Here is a 16593-nt window from a genome sequence, read left to right on the forward strand (position 1 = left end):
TATCAGGTTGCAGAAGTAATCACCATGTCAGTGTACTGAATTTCTCTCATTCTCAAAATATTGTCTGGCAACAGTCATGTAACATGTTCTTCTGATCAAGAAGAGTGCAACTGAAACCTTAGGACAATCCGTAAAACGGAACTGCAGTAAACATGTATGGTGATCAACCAGCAATGGATTATCCTGGATTAGGGTTGAGGAAACTAGTTGCCTGCATGGAGTCTGGGATGCATTCACAAGGACATCTTTCATGTATTTCTCCATCACTCCTAGAAGAGGAAAGAGTTCTAGTATTCAGGTCATTTCTGCTACATTTTCTCTTTCTAAGTGAGACATAGTTAACTGTCATTCAGATTCCTTCTCCTGTTGTTAAGGCCACAGAAGATCATTTTTCCAATCATTTGTTGATAATAGCAACTGTTGTCACTTTTTAACACCAGTCCTAAGAGGAGAAAAATCTGTTGCATGCAAACCAGTTTGAATAGAAATATATATATATATATTTTTTTTTTTTTTCAGAGCACACTTGTAAGTTAATGGGATGTATGCTGCTTTCATCTACAGTATTTTCATGGCCTTTGTATTCTTGGTCAGTCTGATAGCGTCTGATTAAATAGGGAATTTTAGTTTAGATGTGCTCCAATGACATTAACATTTCCATCTTTGCTTGCTTTCTGTACTCCAGTTCGGAAAAAAAGTCTTCCTCTCAGTTCACGTTGTGACAGAAGTATGCAAAATAGAAGTCACTTCCTGACTATAGCAATATCATCCTTATTCCTGCATGTTTCTTATTCATGAGACATTCACCATCCCAAACCATACCTGAGTACACATCACTAAAAGAAATACATGGGTGGTGGTCTTATTTCCTCTTGGCTTTTGAGCCCTGACACTAGATACAGAGTATTGCATTTTCCAAATCTCTCTCAGCATCCATCCACCTGACCCAACTCTAAATATTTACCACATTGTTTCCAAGTTATCCACCCTGGACTCACACTCCAGTCAGTGGACAGAAATAAATATTTTCACCCCAAGCTTCCAGAGGCTTTGATCCAGATGAAGATAACCTTGCTCTTTTTTCCCCCCCTCCTTTTAATGTGTAAAGACTTGATACAGCTACCTCAGATGGAATAAAGTTATGCAAGAGAAATTCCTCCCTTTAATGGAATTTGAGATTCACTGCAAGTGTTTGAGGAGCTAGGAACATCCAAATAAACACCAAACATCAGAAGATTCATGACCGAGTGTCATAAGTAAGGACACTGGACATGAGCAAAGACAGATAATTTCTGCATGTCACATTTTGTACCAAATTAATTTGGCACTATTCCCAGACGTTGTTATTCACTTTCCACTTTTAATTAAGTAGTCAAACTTCACTAGAACAACCCATTGCAGAAAGCCAAGCTGTGTGAACATTCACAGAAAGCAAGGCTTCTTTTTGTGTCATTTTTATTAAAATTCTGATGAGCATTCATTCTTCTTACAATTTGTGGCAAATGGAAGTACTTATTTCTCAGTGTGGCAAATAGTTGTACTCAAGAGCTTTGAGAAAAAGACATCTCAAAAGACTCTAAGTCACTTCTAATAAAACTGCAGGAGCGAGAGAGCCCACCAACTTCTGAAGAACAAAGGAAAAGGATAATATAGTGGAGGGAACCACTCAAAGACACTTCACATTCACTTGTGATTTTCTGAAGTGATTTTCCCCATATGAGAGTCAAATTCTGGATTTTTGTCTTCACTAATTTTGATAATCTATCTGCAACTTGAGATGGCCTAGGAGAGATGGTACAACATGTAGCCAAAGACCACATGCAGCCCTCAAAACTATGTTTGACATGCCAACGGCATGGGGAGGATATCTGATGCTTGGCCACCTGGAGGTGGATCCATGCAGAGAGATCCAGCTACAGAGAGTGCACATCTGCCAGTGTCACATCCCACATCCATCTGTCTACTGCACATCCAAATATCTCTCAGAACAAGTCAATTGGTAAAATGAGCAAGATTGGTGAAAGGGACATTGAAAAGTCAAAAAGCATAGAAGATCAGAGCATCCAGGGAATAAGTAAGGTGGAAGGCGAAAAGAGCAGGGGTCATTGCACTGTGTGGGGCATCAGGGATGTTACATCAGAGGTGTTGACAGTGAAGATCTGAGCATCCCACCCACACATTTGTATCAGATATCCAGGGTATTGACATAAACAGAACTGAGAGAAATGGAACATCATCTGGTTTTATTTTAAACTGCTCTTACAGAAATGTACCAGAAAGCTTTCACTGCAGCACAACACCATATAAGAAAACCTATAGACTCTCTATCTCACTTGGATTTCATGGTACTTAAATCAGGAGTTCTTTAAGCCCCAGTAAGTGCCACATTTTTCCCCACGGCTTTTGCTTCAGATATTGTTAGCCATAGCGAGAACCACACAGTTATGGCACCAGCAACCTGAAGACCTCAGATACCTAAGTAAGACCAATAAAGTCCATGAGTCACAGTCTCAGGGGAATCAGAGCTACTTGGCATGCACCCATAGAAGGCCAATTGGAGCACAGGAGACCATTTCTAAATAACCCAGAGCATCACTACTGAGAAAAATAAATAGAACTATGTATCTAGTTTCCACATCTTAGCTGGCTAAATAAATAGCTCTGATAGTGCACTCTCCAGGGCAGATTCTTAAAGTGACCTTGGTCATACTGCTGCCTAGGACAGGAGAATGCGGGTGTATCCACCAGAGAAGTGGTGCATTTTCAGTGCTGCATTCCTGGCAGCTGATCAAAGAACAAGGGTAATCTCAGCCCCCACAGTTGCCGGCTGTTCCTTCCCAGCAGCAAGGCAAATCATGGTGGCATGTAGTTATGGAGAGAAGGTATCAAGGACAAATACAAAGGGAGGATCAGAGGCTTGCAGGGAAGACATTACAAGATTTCCCCTGTAGGCAGGTTACAGACTAACGTTCTCTTCCAGCTCTATACTAAAAGCCAAAAAAGAAGGATATGTTTTTTTGAATAGCTCACTACACCAGAACAGTTTTCTCCAGATTTCATAGACCTTTGGGAAAGGCTATGCAGTTCCTTCAAGTAAGATGACCAGCAAGACATACTGAACTAGACAAAGCATGTGCACCCCACTTACATTTTCTCCCCCATCTCAGAAAGCCCACCCATAAACCGCCCTCCACAGGAACCCTATAAATTTTAAACTAGAGCTGCTCAAACAGTAGAAGCACGTTCTTTACACATACCTCTATTTCTTGATGAGCTGTAAAGATACCCAGGATTTTCAAAACACAGCTATTTATAACTACCAAGAAAGAAGATTGGAACCCATTCTGTAGACAGGAATTCTAGTCTCAAGACCTACATTCTTTCCAACAATATCGCTTAAGACCCCTTTCCCCAGTGAGCACACTGTTCCCAAAACAGACTGCAAACAAACAAAATCCCCAGTGAACAAAAGAAAACTAGTACCTTTAAATAGGTGGCAAGTGCTTTTTAAAACAAAACAGTGTAGTGCGCTTCTTCTGACGTAACACAGCCTGTCTCCATTGCACCATTGATCTTCTCAGCTGCTTCTAGTTATTAAATGAAACAACCAGCTTTGACCTCCAGGCAAACTAACTGAGTGGCTATCAGGCTTCAGCTGATTTATGGTTGTCACAGGTTAAACCATGTGTTTATGGAAGCTAAATCACTTTTTTCTAAGCTTTAATAAAGGAAATTTTTGAGACTGTATTTTCTTCTTCTCTCTCCAGAGACCCCCTCAAAGAAATAGTTTAAGAGTTGTTCAAAACAATTTTTGTAGATGAGATGAGAAGAAACAAACACCAAATATTGCAAGTTGGCATTCTGTACCTCTAAATAAATCTCAGCAAAAATCTGATCTAGAAATGTATGACATACTAAGATGTCCCCTTCCCTAAGAGGAAGATGCAAATGGAAGAAGAAACTTTGCACAAATTGATTTAAAGAGCTCTCAGGCACCCAGTCCCAATGCTTAACAAAGAACTGATACAGACCCAAGTTCCCTTACACCCACATCCTGACTTATGAGGCAGTCACACAGGTAGAACTAACTCTAGTCCAATCATAGCCAACATTTTGGGAAAACACAAGAAAACCAGGGAATTGAGTGGAATTTGCTTACTTAGTTAAGTTAATGGACTCATCAGTCATTTTTGCTTGCTTCCGAAGTTCAACTCTGGAACTAACTTATCCTAGGCTCTACTGCCATTTCCAGGCTCCCTGAGTCTTAAAGATTAAAGTTGTAACACAAGGCCTGAGGGGAATCTTGGAGAGTGCTCAGATATCCTAGGACTAATACCGTAACAATAATATTCTTTGAGCTGTGTGATATCCCAACTGTTCCTGTGCAGGAACATCCTGATATCTTACTTTTGGAGAGACCATGTAGCGGAATCACAGGTATGCTGGCTAAGAGAGAACTGAAGCTGTGAAGCATTTCCAGGTACTTAGCACCACACTAGAAAGCCAAAACTGCAGACAAAAGTGAGTTGGCCTCCATTAACAAGGCAGCTGCAGGAAGTCATGTATCTGCTGGGCCCAATCACTATCTTATTTAGCAAGGCAAACTGTTCAATTTTTTTTATAGCCCCAGATGCACAGGCAGGAGAACTGGAAGACTGCTGCATTTAGCAAACAATAGTACCATGTGTTGATGTGCAAGTTCATAAATTGTTGTTAGTAGGAATCCCTTCCCTTACAGTGTGTTGTGTAACTGGCCTGGTTGGGAGAACTGGTATTAATCTTTGACAATTATGCCAGGAGGGACAAGATTTATTAGACTCCTCATCCAGGGTGACAGGTCCACTTCCCAGCTACAGCTGTGCATTAAAAGGTCAAACTGTTGTGCCATGTCTGTCCACCTACCTCTCACCTTCACATCATGCCCATCCTAAAGCTACTTCCTCAGTAATCACCAGCCATGAACTGGACCTAAGTCCATACAGAAGGAAAACCTGACAGATTGTTGCCATGTTGTTCCTCAGACATCCATGAACAGTCAGTGTTATGTGCTCCACATGGCAGAGCATGTCTAAAGGAGAGAACCAGCAGGTTCTGTGTTGCTTTAGTAAACATGATTGTGTGAGCAGAGGTCATAGTGGTAAGTTCTACCTTTTGTTTGTGATGAGCAAGCCACAGAAATATGTTATGTCCTTCTGAGGATGTTTGTTTTCTGTATTTAAAAGTTTGTCTTGAAAGGTATCTGGGGATGTGGCCAGAATCTTGAACCTGAGGAATAATGTTCACCATTGAAATGGAGATACAAAATGGACTTCTGTCCAGAAAAATAAATAAATAAATAAATAAATAAGAACAAAAAATCAAAAAAATAAAATCAAAAAAATAAAAATAAATAAATAAATAAATAAATAAATAAATAAACAAAGCAAAACAAACAAACAAAACACAGACAATTATTTGAAATATTTGGAATGGGCTTAAAAACAGACCCAGGTTAATACTAGCAAGTACTGTCATCCTCCAAAAATATCATGATGACCTGGTCACAACTCTCTCCAAAAGGAGGAAAAGAAAGAACTGCCACAATTTCATTGTACCTGCTCCTAAGCCACTGGTGACAGGAGGTTCTTGCTAAGGGACAGGCAGGAGCAGTTTGCCTACTGCTGGGATGTGCTTCTCAAAATCCAGTCCTGACTGGAAAATGAAGGACGATACCTTGCAATCAAACTGCCATCACAATATAGGGTACACTACAAATAAATGGCCACCAGCATGAATCATATGATGAATCACAGCACAAGCAAGTCCTTCAGGGAGCTATTTCTGCCTCTTAAAAAACTCTGCAGATTTAAAGCAAGTGGAAATTCTGCATCCATTTCTGATTTCTTTGCCTTTTCAAGTGGAACCAAAATTTTATTTCTTGCTGGCCAGGAAAGATGAGTTCCCTTGTGGCTACTGCCTACCTGACTGTCCTGATGTGTCGCTTGCTGTAGGGGGTGATGACTTTGAAAAGCAGCTCCATAGCTCCATTGATGCCAAGCGTGGTTCCTGCAGTAACTGAAGCAATAAAAGAGAAAAGCAGTCAGCTCTGAAGCAAGTAGTCTTCGATACTGTGTTTAGAAGTGATGCAGGGAAGGGAGTAGCTGCCCTTGGGGTTATGTGCAGATTTCTATGGGCTTCTAACTGGACTGCAAAGATCATTTTACAGGCACGGAAGTGCAACAGAGAGCTGTCTGTGGACACACCCTGAGACAAGGTCAGACACAAAACGAGTTCTCAGATTCTGCATTTCTTCTGAACTTCCCAAAACCTCTTTCCCAGTGGATATTGTACTCTCGAGGGAAAAAAAAACATAGTTAAATAGGTTCAGGAATATGGAAGGGCTCAAATTCTTCCTGCATTTCCCAGAGGCAGCTCCATGCAGATGGCTTATTTCACATGGATATGGAGGGTCAAGGTTTCTTTCTGTGCTATTACTCAGCAGTTTGGAAGTATATTTTTGGAAGGGGTGCTTCAAGTGCAGCCTAATTTCAGCTACCTTTAGTCTTTCACTTGCTAGCACACCAGGAGCTTGTATAGATAAGGTTTGCAATTGATTCTAAAAATTCCCAGAAGCTGTTTAGCCAGGCCTCAGCACTATGAGCTAAGTTCTCTGTGTAAAGAAGGGGTAAATAAAGCTCTAAAATGTTAAATGCAAGTGAACAGGGTGAAGGGATCAGTAATCAAAAACAGCCAGAGGGAGAACTGGCTGTCTGCCCACTAGTAGGTTTTGCCTATTTTGTAAATATTTCCTGGTGGTCATTAGAGAGCTGCCAGAGGGCCCATCACCTCCTGCTGTCCTGCTGTGCCTCCGCCAAGTTGTCCGGTGATGGAAAGCCTTGTGTGGCTTGCCAGCTACTTTCACTGTAGCTGGTGATTCATTAGAGACAGGGCAGTGGACAAGGCTTCTTGAACTCATCCTGCCCCAGAGTGGGAGGTGGGCTGCCACATACAACTGGTGGCAGAGACTGTGAAGGGAGAAATGCAGGTCAAAGAAGCATGACAAGGATTTATCTTTTCTGCTTTCATGCCTAAGCACTCTCAGAGTTTTATATATTTGTGCATCCTCACTAGTTCCACTCCATAAAAATAATTTTTAATGTAAGGAGTGTGTGATCTCCTAGTTTGGTACCACATCCTCACAAACCTTCACCTAACCTCCCTTTCAGCTTTCCATCTGGGCCGCAGAGACCACAGAGTCAAAACTGGTTGGACAAGGTGGAAGCACAGCTGGTGAGGTGGAGGTACCTGGAGAGCAACAGAGCTCTGTGAAGGAACAGAGGATGGGTTCTGGGGTAGAGTAAGGGGCTTGATATGAACAGAAAGGAGGCCAGGCTGCAGTGCACATCCTGGAACCTCTGCAACATCTGCAGCTAAAATGGATGCAGGTGCACTGAAGCAGGGAGCAGCGATTGGTGTAGATCATCATTTTGGGTGGGAGGCAGCACACGGTCACTACCACAGCTGTGAAACCCAAATAAAGGCACATTTCAGCTTCTGGCCTTGGCTGCACTTTCAGCCAGACTCAGCCTTTTAAATGCTGTCTGTTGCAGGGAGAAGGATTGAATGTTGAGGCTTGGCTGCTTGCCTGAGAAAGCCCGTTGCATGAAACTAGCTCCTGTACAGCTAGGAGGGACCTGCAGGGCTAGGAGCCAGGAATGTTAAATCTTAGGATGCAGACTGCAGGCAGGATGGATGTCAAGAGTTATCTGCAGGTGAAGGAAGCAGGGAGGGAGAGGAAATGGTTGGAGTGAGCAAGGGGAAACTTGTGCTGACAAACTCAGTGCTCTATAGTAGGGAAAGCCTGTATGAATTTGTAATGATCCCTGGAGAGAATACTCGAAATCTCATTACTTGAGTTGTTTAATATGAGGGCATAGTTAAGCAAGAAAAGCTGGAAGAGTGCATGAGGGGAATACTAAGACAGAAGACCAGGTATTAAGTTCCCAGCTCTAATATGTGCTTCCTGAGGGACCTTGAATAAGTCAATGATTTCCCTCTGCCTTTCTCCACCTGCATTTCCCTTGCTTGTGGAGCTGCTCTGAGAAACTGCACAGAGGCTTAAGGTACCTAAGTCTCAGCAAAGGAATTGACTGTGTATATTATGGAATAGGAGATCATTATTGTGAATAGTTTTTCACTATAGCACTTACGTTTTCATAGCCTGCAAGTGAAATACACTGTATAGAACTTGTGGGGAATACCTCTTTCTAGGACTGTACTGACTTTTCAGTTCAATTCTGTATATTAACAGTGCATGCAGGCACTTGCCTTAAACGGGAATTATGTTTAATTGCTCTGAAATGATGAAGAAAGAGCTATTGTCCTTTCCATGATGAGGAAAGGAGGAAAACCCAGATACTCACCATTGGAAGCACAAACGCGCAGGACCCAGAGGCAGTGGGTGAGGTTCAGGTGGTGGCCCAGATTTTGTCTTGTCAAACTCAGGATTACATCAGTTGCTTCTGCCTTCTGTACTTTCAGCCCAAACTTCCTATCTGTGAAAAGCAAAGCAGAATCAAAATTATTATGAAGCCCAAGCCTCTGCAGTAGTGCTGTTAAGCATAATTGAACCATGCCTAAGCTGCAATCTCATAACAAAATTATTCAAATGAATCAGTGTCATTTGAAGATTGCACTGAGAACACGAAAATATTGTATTTACTTACAGTTACCATATACAAAGAGAAATCATATTTTAAGGTTTCACATAGGTTAAGTGAAACAAAAATAAATTTCTGCGAGAGAGGTGAGGTGGACGTTCAGCTAGCAGGCCAATGCAAGGCAAAACATGGATAAAACCTGTGCAAGAAGCAGCAGCATGTGCACATACACCTTCCCTGTCTTGTTAAAAGTTTTCCAACTGGCCAAACCATAGCTGACCTGGATTTCCAAAGTAGTACATCCTCCAAATAAACTCACAGCGCTCTATCAATCAGTCTGTCCATGAATTTTGGGGTTCCCCCACCCACCTAAGCATTCCCACCATGCAGTAGTACCTCGTTGGCCAACCCTGGCCAGGAGGCGAAGCAGGGGCAGGAGGATGCTGTGGTCGGGGGGCTCGGTGCGGGCAGCAGAGATGAGGGCCTGCAGCAGGGCCTCACTGCCCCCTTTGCTGATCACATACTGAATTCTCCGTCCAGTCCCTAGAGAAATGAGGGCAAGAGTAAAAGGCTTTGATCAGAGCATCTTTGCCCTAGAGCCACAGTTATTGATAGCTTTCAACCTGCACAATGCATACAAAGGCCTTCCTGTGTTGTTTTATTGTTATAAACTCCAGGGTGTTTGCAGATTTGACCTCTTGGGTGACCCCAGATTGGAGATGTGGCTCATGGTTGTGTGGTGAAACCATTGCCTATGCTTCTTCTTGCTCCAGCGGTCATTACTTTTACAAGCCTACGTCCTGCTGGTTTTTCATTGTGCATTGAAATGCAGCAGAGAGGAATAAGCAGAGACACCAGCAGATTTCAAAGGAGCAGAAGGCTCAGTGATCTTTTCTTAGGTATTGGAAATTAAACTAGCAAAGGAATAAAGCTCTGGATGTCTGCCAAATGAAGAGGAATCCTAGGGAAGCTTTGGAGACAGCTTTCAAACAAGGTCTCCAAAGAAACCACACACTAATCCTGTGAGCCCCACTGCATCAGCAGTGATCTGTGTGCATCTCTGGCAGCTTTGTTAGCTCTCCGTGGTTGGTGGAAGCTGCATGTTCAGCCCTCAGACCACCTGGAGGGGAGATAGTACCTTCTGCCCTCAAGCAGGCAATCCTTCCATCTAACTGAGGAATGATTCTGCAGGGCTTCAAAAGAGAGATTCAACTGGACTGGTGTTGTCTGTGATGGGGCTGTGAGGAGTGGGTAATGCAGGAGGCTTCGATTCTTGCCAATGCAGCCTAGCAGCTCGGTTGGATTGAAAATTGCTTAGCAAAAGACATTTTTGAGGTGGAACAGCAGAAAAAATAAATATTCTTTCAGTTCTTGTGCCAATTCACTTATTTTTTTCACGTTGCTTGGGCACATGCAGCAACATATCATCCCTGCAGCCCTGAAGTGAAGATGCCGATGGGAAGGTGATGAACTCTCTCCATCAGAGTCCCTGCAATTCAGGAAGTCAGGTTCCTCTCTCTGTTTCACAACCCAACCTCCAATGGCACAGGTGAATATTTCTGGTGGTTGACTGCCAGGGATTATGAAAACCTTGAAACTCACGGGCTTATTTTGAACTAAAATCAATAAAGATTTTTTGCCTTTTTTTTTTTTTATAACTTAGAGCAAAATTCAATTTTCTGGACATGGAAGTAAGGACTGAGTAGCTATAGGTGCAATTCATATTTTTTTCACACTGCAAACACCTGGCTGAGTGTACACAGATCTGAATTCCCTGCCCTGCTCAAACACCTGCCTGCCCTTAGCCTGCAGGCATTGCCCCAAAGCTCAATTCCTTACCCAGAGAGAGCAGGTCAGTGAGGACGCTGAGAATGTTCAGCAAAACATCCTTGTCACAGGAGCTCTGAAATGGAAACACATCAACTTCAGGGATAAAATCAGAACAGTGAACTTCGTGCTACACTGGGCTGCAGTGCCACATGCGGTGCTGAGGCACCAATATCCTTGCTTGGATACTGAGTACTTTTTGTGCCATCTGTCCAGTGAATATGTGCAGCCATACTGATAACACATTGTAAAAGCCTCTGACAGACATACTGATCATACCACACAATATTTAATACACAGTAGCATTTCTGCAGAATTTACATCTAAATTCTAAATTACATCTCTTTCTTTTTTTCTTTATCACACAGCAATGCTAAATATGTGGTTGTTTTCAATGAGAACATCCCTTATTGCAGCACCTGGAAAAGAATAACTTTAAATTATATTCATCTCATTTACAAGAAAATTACCCTGTCTTTGCAGTTTTACAGCCACAACCGCATGGAAACCTGGAGTCTGCGGAGCAGAAAGATGCCCTAAACTTATTTTTAATCAAGTCTGAGTAAGCACCACACCCTGCCATCACACATTCTGCTTTAGATTCACTTTAAATTTTTCTCTAGAGGAAATCAGATACAGCGTACTCGAGGAGAAGGGAACACATGATATCTACCATCCATCTGTGTGATACACTAGACCTCTGCTTGAATCCTCCTCCAACCAGATTTCATTGCTAAGACTGAGGAATTAATCACCGGTCTGTATTGTTGTATGCGAGATCTGGGTTAAGTTCTAGATGTCTTAATATCCGTAAAGATAAAACACAACACAAAAGAAATTTCCAATATAATAGAAAAGTTTCATTTGTGTAGCTTTGGTCCTGAATAACATTAGGTGTTTCACATAAGCTATACCGGAATCACCGTATCTCCCATTAAGTTATTAAAATAGGATAATATCTTATACATATCTTACACATGGCTCCTATATTTCTGAATGTTGAAGCGCTTCAGAAACTTTACCTACTAGGACATATTCTGGATATATGCAATTATTTCACCAGCCAAAACGACTCAACCATTCTCTGACACATTGAACATTATGCAACAGATGATATAAGACAAGGAATCAAGAAGTAACACGTAGCAAAAAGAACATGTAGAAGGAACATTTGGAAATTCTGCCTAATTCAGATCTTTAATAATGACTATTATTAATGCAAGCAGACAATTTATTTCCAGTGGATCCCTGCTAAAGTCACAGCACAAGCTGAAATGGTGCTGCAGATGGTGTAGCTAATTAGGCAGCTCTGTATCATACCCTTTCACCGCTATAGTGGGGGAAGATGTGCCCTGAGTGAGACATGGGAATGAAGCATATGAATATGCTTACATATGCTTATATGCATATAAAAATAGGAAGCTCATTGAAACCAAAAGGGTTGGTATGATGGGATTACCAGGTCTTTCACAGCCAAGACAAAGAGAATATATGACTTTAACAAAATCTATCTGCTCTTGTTTCAGCTTCACCTTAGAGAGCCTTTCCAAATGCAACTTACTGGCTCAAGGGACCACACAAGGGAAAGAGAGCCTTTTTTCAGGAGAGAAAAAGCTGCAATAGGGTCAGAGTGGCTACGAATACCATTGCTTCTTGGTAACATATAGTTTCAGTCACATGATAATCCTGTTAATTGGTGTCTTTGTTCATTAGTCCACAATCCTGTGCTGTTTCAAGTCTCTTGATTTCAGAGGAAATAAACAGTGATCAGAGCTCCCTTCCCAAGAGTTCCGTGACATTTTTTAGAATAGGGATTTAATAGTCAGGAGCAAGCTGTCAGGGGTGATGAGTGTCCACCAAATTTACTGACTCCAGGAAGAGTTACAGTCCTCAGCACCTTTTTAAATATCAGCATTACTGTCCTCTGGTTTTGTCTTGCTGCCTCTCAGTATCCCTTTCCTCTGTAGGTGGATGGATTACACATTAAGGTTTCAGTAATGAAGTCTTCATTGATTTATGCTCCTATTACACTGGGCTGTTTATTTTAACTGATTGGATTGTGGGTTTCCTAAGCCATTAACACAAATAGTGATGACATAAGATATCCTCTGACTTTCCATGCGCTTTATCCAGGGACACAGATGAACAAAGAACTTGAGGGGATGTGAAAGATCAACCTTTAAAATGTGCAAATTAGAGCTGGGTAATATTGCCAAATATTTTACCTGAGTATTTACTCTTGGTATTTTAACACTGAAACTCTAATTGTGTTGGTGCACCATCATTCCCCTACCTCCAGAGCACTAATGAGGGAATTGGAGGGCTTGTCTGTTTGCTGAAACAGTGGATAAAACCCTAGTCCCATTAGAAATTATAATATATTTCCCACTAACTTTAGTGGCACCAGGATTTCAACCACTGAATAATACAGAATATCACAGAGTACAGTTCCAATTCATGATATCCAGGCCAAATATATATATGTATATATATATTATATATATACACACACACATATATATATATTATGGCTATAATTTTATATTATATATATATTATTTTTATATATATTATATATAAAGCTCTAAAAGCTCTACAGTTGTTGTCTTACAAGATGATGGCTTGCCTGTTGAATAGAGACCGCTCAGATTTTGGCTAATTAACTCGCTATTTTCTAGAACATCAAAGAAATCTGGACATTGAGTTCCAGGAGAATTAGTTGTTTAATGCTCATACCAAACTGTGGAAGAATTGCCAACAAATTCATTCATAAAAAATATTCAGTAAATCTTTTTGAACAGTAAATACAAATGAGAAAATCACAACTTGTGCCTGATCTAAAAAAGATGAATAAGGTAATTTCTTTAATGCAAATTACTTACCCAGCTCTGGTTAAAATAAACACATTAGTTATTTTTATTGAAAGATATGTTTGACTGCTCAAGAACAAACGGTAAGCAAGGAGAGAAGTAAAATTCCTCTTGCTAAATATTTTCCATTCCTGCCAGCACTTACGAACGTTACATACAATATCTGTACACGTACAGACTAATGAAGATGCATTCATGGTATATGGGTGGAATGAGAGCAGAGAAAAGATCCCAGAGGCTCAAGTTAGATTACAAAATCGCCAGCCTCCTGCAGGATTTCACTAAAAGGATTTAGAGTCAGAGCCAAATTGTTACCTATTAACAACAGCCTGTAGCTGCCTTTCACGGCTTGCAGCTGGACAAGGTCTAAAGTAACAAAAAGCATCACTTAAAATATCAAGCATGGCTGTACTTTTTGGCCAGAGCCCCTCATCTTAGCCTTACTTCAGTGAAGCCTGCTGTTTTTCTCACCCAACTGGGAGTATCACAGGGCTGAGTTCAGATGCATTTAATCAGCTTCCAGCTGATAGTTCCTCTCTGAGACTTTTCTGAGCTGTTTCTGGGAATTAATCCCTGAAACACCAGGGCTTTGGTTAGCTCGGCTGAAGCTCCTCATACATAAACAGCAGAGAGATGGAGAAAGCCAGGAATAAAAAATACCCCAGCATATAGGCATTGATACATCCAGGCAGCAAATGATCAGTTAGTGACATTGGATTTGGAGGCCAACAGCTCCACCCCAAGATCCTTCCGACTGGCAGCTTAGATTATTTTGCTGACCCACAAGTACGCAGGGAAGGAGTTCCTATCTCCTCATCCTGCTCCTGGGAACATGCCAAGAAAAGCTGTTATTTACTCAAGACAAGATTATAAAATTCCAACTAAGCCACAGAACCAGGTAATCTCATTTCAGCAGACAAGTCACCTGGGATTTTTTCTCCATGTGTTGAAGAGCCACCAGAGATTATTTTTCCTGTCCCACCTGAAGGACAGCAGCTATTGGTGCAGTTCCCCTGTTAGTGCTGCCCTCAAATGAAGAATTCCCAGAAACGCGGTCATCTGTGTAGCTCTTGGGCTTTCATGTCTTTTGCCCAAAGGTACGTATTTCTCCAACTAAGACATGCAAATTAATGAGGGTGTTTACTGTGAGTCTAAGCACTGTGGCTGAAAAAAATGAAGAATACCCAGTAAGAAATCATACAATATTAATTTGTGCAGCATGATATTTACTAATAAATATTTTATTTGAGGAAAGGAGTACAAAGCTGTTATTCCACCCGCAAAAATTATGAATGCAAAATTAAAGAAGTAACTTCTGGAAGGCGATGGATAATGTGTTTTCTAACAATGCTCCTATTAAATTAATTGTTGGCTGTAGTCCCACAAAGCTGTGTGACTACTTGGAAATAAATATATAAATATATAAATGTATGAATATATAAATATATTAATACATGTATATTTATATATAAATAAAAGATCTGGGCTAGCACAATTCTAGAGTTGTTTCTTTTTAGAGAGAGGCTGAGGAATAGGATGTCCAGTTCCAAGTTTTATTTGTTTGTTTGCTTGTTTTTAAATAGCCTGTTTCTAAATAGGGAAGCAGGATTTGACATGTTCAAAATACATCCTTCTTTCTTCTCTTACCCTTAATAAATATGCTCACACAAATAGCAGCAGTCAGAAGCCTAACTGTCTGTGTAATGACACTTGCATCTGCAAGAAAATCTCTTGTTCACTGCATTCAGAGTCTTTGGAAGAGAAAACTAGGTGCAAAGTTACACTTGCTAAAACCAAGACTAGTTTAGGGGCTGAGAAAGATTAGCCCTCTCTGTCTCCCGAGACCTCCAGAAAATATAGAGCTGCTAATAACTGCATTAACACCTAAATCAGAGGCTCCCTTCCTGATGTTCTGCTGCCAGCGAGGTGGAGGTGTGCACCAAACCCAACTACTCAGCACCGCTAGTGTTAGGGGTTTGGCAGCTGGACATCTCACACCTATCAGGTCTTGCAATAACCGCAAACCAGGTTCAGCGCCTTACGTTCTGCGCCTTGCCAGAGTAAATTGCTTTTTCTAATTTAAGTAGAGCTAAAAATTCATGCTAAAAAAAGAGAGCAAAATACCCTGGAAAGTTCCTTGCTTGTGTGCTCCCATCCTCAGCCTCAATATTCAGCCAGCTAGCTGTGATTTCTTGCTGGGAGGTTATCGATAGTATTGGATATGCGGAGGTTTGGAAAATATCATTATTTCTGAGGGGAAAAAATATGTTCAGGGATCTCTGAAATTTCACTAGGCAACCTCAGAATAAGGGAGTGTTGCAACTCAAGTGATTACAGACTAAATGAAGCACTTTTTTACAATCCTAATGTCATCCAGCGTTAGAAGAATCCCAAGAAGTCATGGTCCTGTTGCCCCTGCTCCCAAAATGTCCAAATGTCCTCAGCATCGCCAGCATCTTCTGTGGTAAACAGCAAGCGCATTTCTCTGGGCTAACCTGGGTTTCCTCTGCCCAGGAGTCAGATAGGCCAGGAAACTCCAAGGAGATGTGGAAGGGAAGGGGTCTATTTAAAGAAGTGGAGAGGAGGACCTTACTGCTAGGATAGTGTCCTAAGTGACCTCCTTAATCCTGCAAGAGAGGCATTCACAGCTGTGTGGGATCATGTAGCCCTCAAACTGTATGTAGGGCGGCCAAGGGGCCTCCAAGAACAAGACACGTGGTCTGACTGCTCCTTGCTCCTGCCTGTGAGCTCTGCTTGCTCCTGAGCACCCCTGCCTGGCATGGCTGGTGCCCTCTCTACCCAAGCACCAGCCATGCTCATTCCTACTGATGCTCTCTACTGATGCACAAGCCAGGCTCTGTGCATCATCCCAAAGCAGCACCTGTGGGTTTTATACCAAGGAATACAGCAAAAACTCATAAAATATGTCTGTCTGTGGCCTAATGGAGTCAAGTGTGGGGGTTTTTTATGATCTCCATTGACCTGAAAGTATGTTTTTCTCATCTTTTCTTGCACTTGGGTGTGATAACATGCAATTATTTTATTTTTTTTCAATAACGCAGCAGCTCACAGTTGGGTTCAGTAATTAGGCATCTTTCACAATGGATGGCAGATCATCCAGGTGTCTGGGCAGAAACAGTGCCTCAAAGCCAACTTCTTGCACGTTATTGTACAGGACTTTGCTCCTGTTCATTGAGCTTCAGGGCTTGTTCTCAAAGGATATGTGCTACGCTCTGTGGGAATGAACTGCCACAAGG

The 16593-nt window shown here is 41.6% G+C and overlaps 1 protein-coding gene across 1 annotated transcript in view; it reads right to left on the bottom strand.

Moving 5' to 3' along the window:
• AGBL1 (AGBL carboxypeptidase 1) overlaps positions 1–16593 on the bottom strand; it is a gene marked incomplete at both ends in the record, with an annotated part of 284899 nt that overhangs the window by 255434 nt on the left and 12872 nt on the right. Inside the window, 4 exons of the mRNA XM_084293364.1 lie at positions 5961–6054; positions 8403–8534; positions 9036–9182; positions 10479–10542. Coding sequence (XP_084149490.1) covers positions 5961–6054; positions 8403–8534; positions 9036–9182; positions 10479–10542 — 437 coding nt within the window. The remainder of the gene's footprint in view (positions 1–5960; positions 6055–8402; positions 8535–9035; positions 9183–10478; positions 10543–16593) is intronic.

The sequence above is a fragment of the Netta rufina genome (genome assembly GCF_964035555.1).
Source record: "Netta rufina genome assembly, chromosome: 11".
Lineage (NCBI taxonomy): Eukaryota > Metazoa > Chordata > Aves > Anseriformes > Anatidae > Netta > Netta rufina.